The sequence below is a fragment of the Microtus ochrogaster genome, unplaced genomic scaffold, assembly GCF_000317375.1.
Source record: "Microtus ochrogaster isolate Prairie Vole_2 unplaced genomic scaffold, MicOch1.0 UNK130, whole genome shotgun sequence".
Taxonomy (NCBI): domain Eukaryota; kingdom Metazoa; phylum Chordata; class Mammalia; order Rodentia; family Cricetidae; genus Microtus; species Microtus ochrogaster.
Genome location: NW_004949228.1, coordinates 393,764 through 396,844, shown reverse-complemented (window position 1 = coordinate 396,844; position 3,081 = coordinate 393,764). Strand labels below are relative to the sequence as shown.

Below are 3,081 nucleotides of genomic sequence, written 5' to 3'. Positions count from 1 at the left end.
CCTGCCTCTGCCTCCCGAGTGCTGGGATTAAAGGCGTGCGCCACCACTGCCGGGCACCATAGATTTTCTAAGTAACCACCCCACCCACTTGCTTGGAAATTGTTGGTCACAGATGTCCTTGAGATCCCCAATACTTTACAGGCTGCTGTGGCTGCCCATGTTTGTTTGCCTCATAGATGTAGAAGGTGAGTCTTTATTGTTGAAGAAGCCATGTGCTTCTGTCACGGCCAGAGGACTTGAGATGGACCGTTTTAAAAGTTTTCTCCCTGGGACCTAGCTTTAGTGGTTTCAGAAGACAACATTCCTGCTTTTAAAGGAGGGATCCAACCAACAGAATTACCCAGCAATGGCCATTATGAACCACAGCGTTTTCTCCTTAACACTGTAAACATAAGGGGACGAGAGTGGGGCCACATATATTGTTGGTAACCAGCAGTTTCTAATTGGACGTAATACCTCTTCAACAAGAGGAGAATCATCCCTTTCCTGGACACCTGGCCTGTTTCTGGGGATTAGTGAAGGCTGAATCTTGGAGAAGAGCCTAAATCCACCATGCATCACTCACATGCCTAGTCATAAGATTATGTTTGCCTCCTAGTCTCCATTCTTTTGTAGAAAGTCTTCTCAGCTGCAACAGGATAAACCTGAGATCTTTCCTGATGGAGATCTCCAGAATTATTTCTAGTGAAACAGGATGTGACAGAACTGAATTCTTGTCCTACAGATCCTCATCTCCTCCCTCTCAACACTCCAGGGCTCAGTAGGTGAGCAGGATTACATGATCGATGCATCCAGCATATGGTAAAGAAATTGTTCAGAAAGCAACTGGATTTCTCATGAAGTTCTGTGCTCAGTAGGTAAAGATACAGGATTCTACAAGTGATTCCCCAGTTGTCAGGCAGGGCCACAATACTGAAATACTAGAAAGCTAGCATTCTCAGCTCGTGCCACTAGAATGCCACTTCCCGTCCCAGCTCAGTCAGCTCTCAGAGCAGAAATGGAATGGGATAATTGGGATCCCAAAAGCATACAAAAAATGAACTAGCGGATGGACCATGGACCACATTTGATGAAAGTCTTAAATCTAGCAAAGGAAACACGCTTGAGTAGTTTTGCAAAAATCTGAAGAGGTAAAGTGAAACAGCCAGCAAACTGTTCTTGCGCACAGAATCCAGACTGCTGCAAATGTGTAACATCCCGTCAAAGCTCTCTGCGTAGTCCTCAGCCATTGCGAACCTTCCTGTCCATAGTCATACCACTGGCTCTCAACAGACCACAAAATAAATCCCAGCAGTGTTTTTCTTTTAGCACAAATTCAAATTGGTTTTAATAAACCCCTAGTCAGATATTAGAGTAAATGCTGAAAGATCAGAGAAGTCAAGGAGCCAGCCATGAGTGCAGCTTCTTACCTCTACTGAATCCTCAGGCCAAAAGGGTGAGATCCTGCCTCTAGGAATCCTCAGAGCGAGTGGGCTTACCTCGTGTCTCCTCTGGCCTTATATTCCTCTCCCACCACTGTCTCCCCCTCCCTAATGCTGGAATTAAAGGCGTGTGACTCTAAATCCTAAGATTAAAGGTGTGAGCTCCGTTTCTCTTTTAGACATTTTAAATCTCACTTAGCTCAGGATGGCCTTGAACTGATCTTACTGTTTCTTTATCCCAAGTTCTGGGACTATAGTTTTGTACTACCAAAGCATGGCCTCTATGGCTAACTAGTGGCTAGCTCTACACAGTGATCTTCAGGTAAGGTTTATTTGTTTGAGCATAAACAAATTATTACCACCAGTTGGAACAGTTTTGTTAGTACACACCTTTAATTCTAGCACTTGTGTAACAGTGGTGGGTGGAACTCTATGAATTTCAGTACAACCTGGTCTACATGATGAAGTCTTGTCCAGGTAGAGCAACACTGTTAGTTCACGTCTCAAACACAGCAAATACAAGAGCCAAAAATAACAATAATAACAATTTGATCATGTGTCCATGGACAATGTGCTTATCTTTGACCGAGGACACAAAAGATTATTGTAGACATTTGAGTGATGTAGTTGAGCTCGTATAATTCTTCAAAAGCTGTTTTCTAACATTATCCTATACCATAATACCCTTTTTTATTTTTTGCTTTCTTCCCCATCTTAGGGCCAGTGTTTCTCTGTGTAGTCTCAGCTATTCTTTAACTTGCTCTGTAAACCAGACTCGCAAGGAACTTCCAGATTCACCTGTCTCTGCTTTTCAAATGCTGGAAATAAAGGCGCACCACCACCACCTGGTTTATAATGCCTTTTCTAACTGTGAAAATACTTTGATCTGATACTATAAAACAGCATACTCTGTTTTTCCAGGCTCTAAGCCATAACGTTAAGAACTCAGCACAAGCCGGGCGGTGGTGGCTCACGCCCTTAATCCCAGCACTTGGGAGGCAGAGGCAGGCAGACCTCAGCCTCACAGATATCTGCCTGCCTCTGAATGCTGAGGAATTAAAGGCATGTGCCACCACAGTCTGGCAAAAATTTTTTTTAAATGATTGTATCAGTTTTTATTTTCTTTTTGGTTGTATACTTATGTTCTCTCTCTCGCTCTCTCTCTCTCTCTCTTTCTCTCTCTCTTCCTTTTTTTTTTACGTTATGAGATAGTGTTTTTCTGATTAACAGCCCAGGAGTTCCTGGAGCTCCCTTTGTAGAAAATGATGACCTTGAAGTCACTAAGATCCACTTCCGTTTGATCTGGATTACTGGATTAATTGAGTATACCAGCACACCCTGAACATTATCTGGTTTAATATCAGGTAGAGCTCAGAGCCAGGTAGAATCCTCTATTTGTGTGTGTCAATTACTTTTTGTCTGTTTGTTTGTTTTTGGTTGTTTTATATTCATTTTTTAAAAAAGGATTTCACTGTGTAGTGTTGATTGTCCTGAAACTCTACAACAGGTTGTTTTGTACTCTGGAGTACTCGTATTAAAGGCGTTTGCCATCACCAACCAGATGTCAAAAGCTCTTTTAAATAACTTTTCCAATATATTTCCGCTGGAGTTCTGATAGAATCCTGTATCGATGCATCCAGCATATGGTAAAGAAATTGTT

At 42.3% G+C, this 3,081-nt stretch overlaps 1 protein-coding gene across 1 annotated transcript in view; it reads right to left on the bottom strand.

The window, feature by feature from the left end:
* LOC101990987 (zinc finger protein 2 homolog) overlaps positions 1–1,229 on the bottom strand; it is an 8,885-nt gene extending 7,656 nt beyond the window's left edge. The window contains 1 exon segment of the mRNA XM_013355440.1: positions 1,032–1,229. Coding sequence (XP_013210894.1) covers positions 1,032–1,229 — 198 coding nt within the window.
* Positions 1,230–3,081: the final 1,852 nt, after the last annotated feature.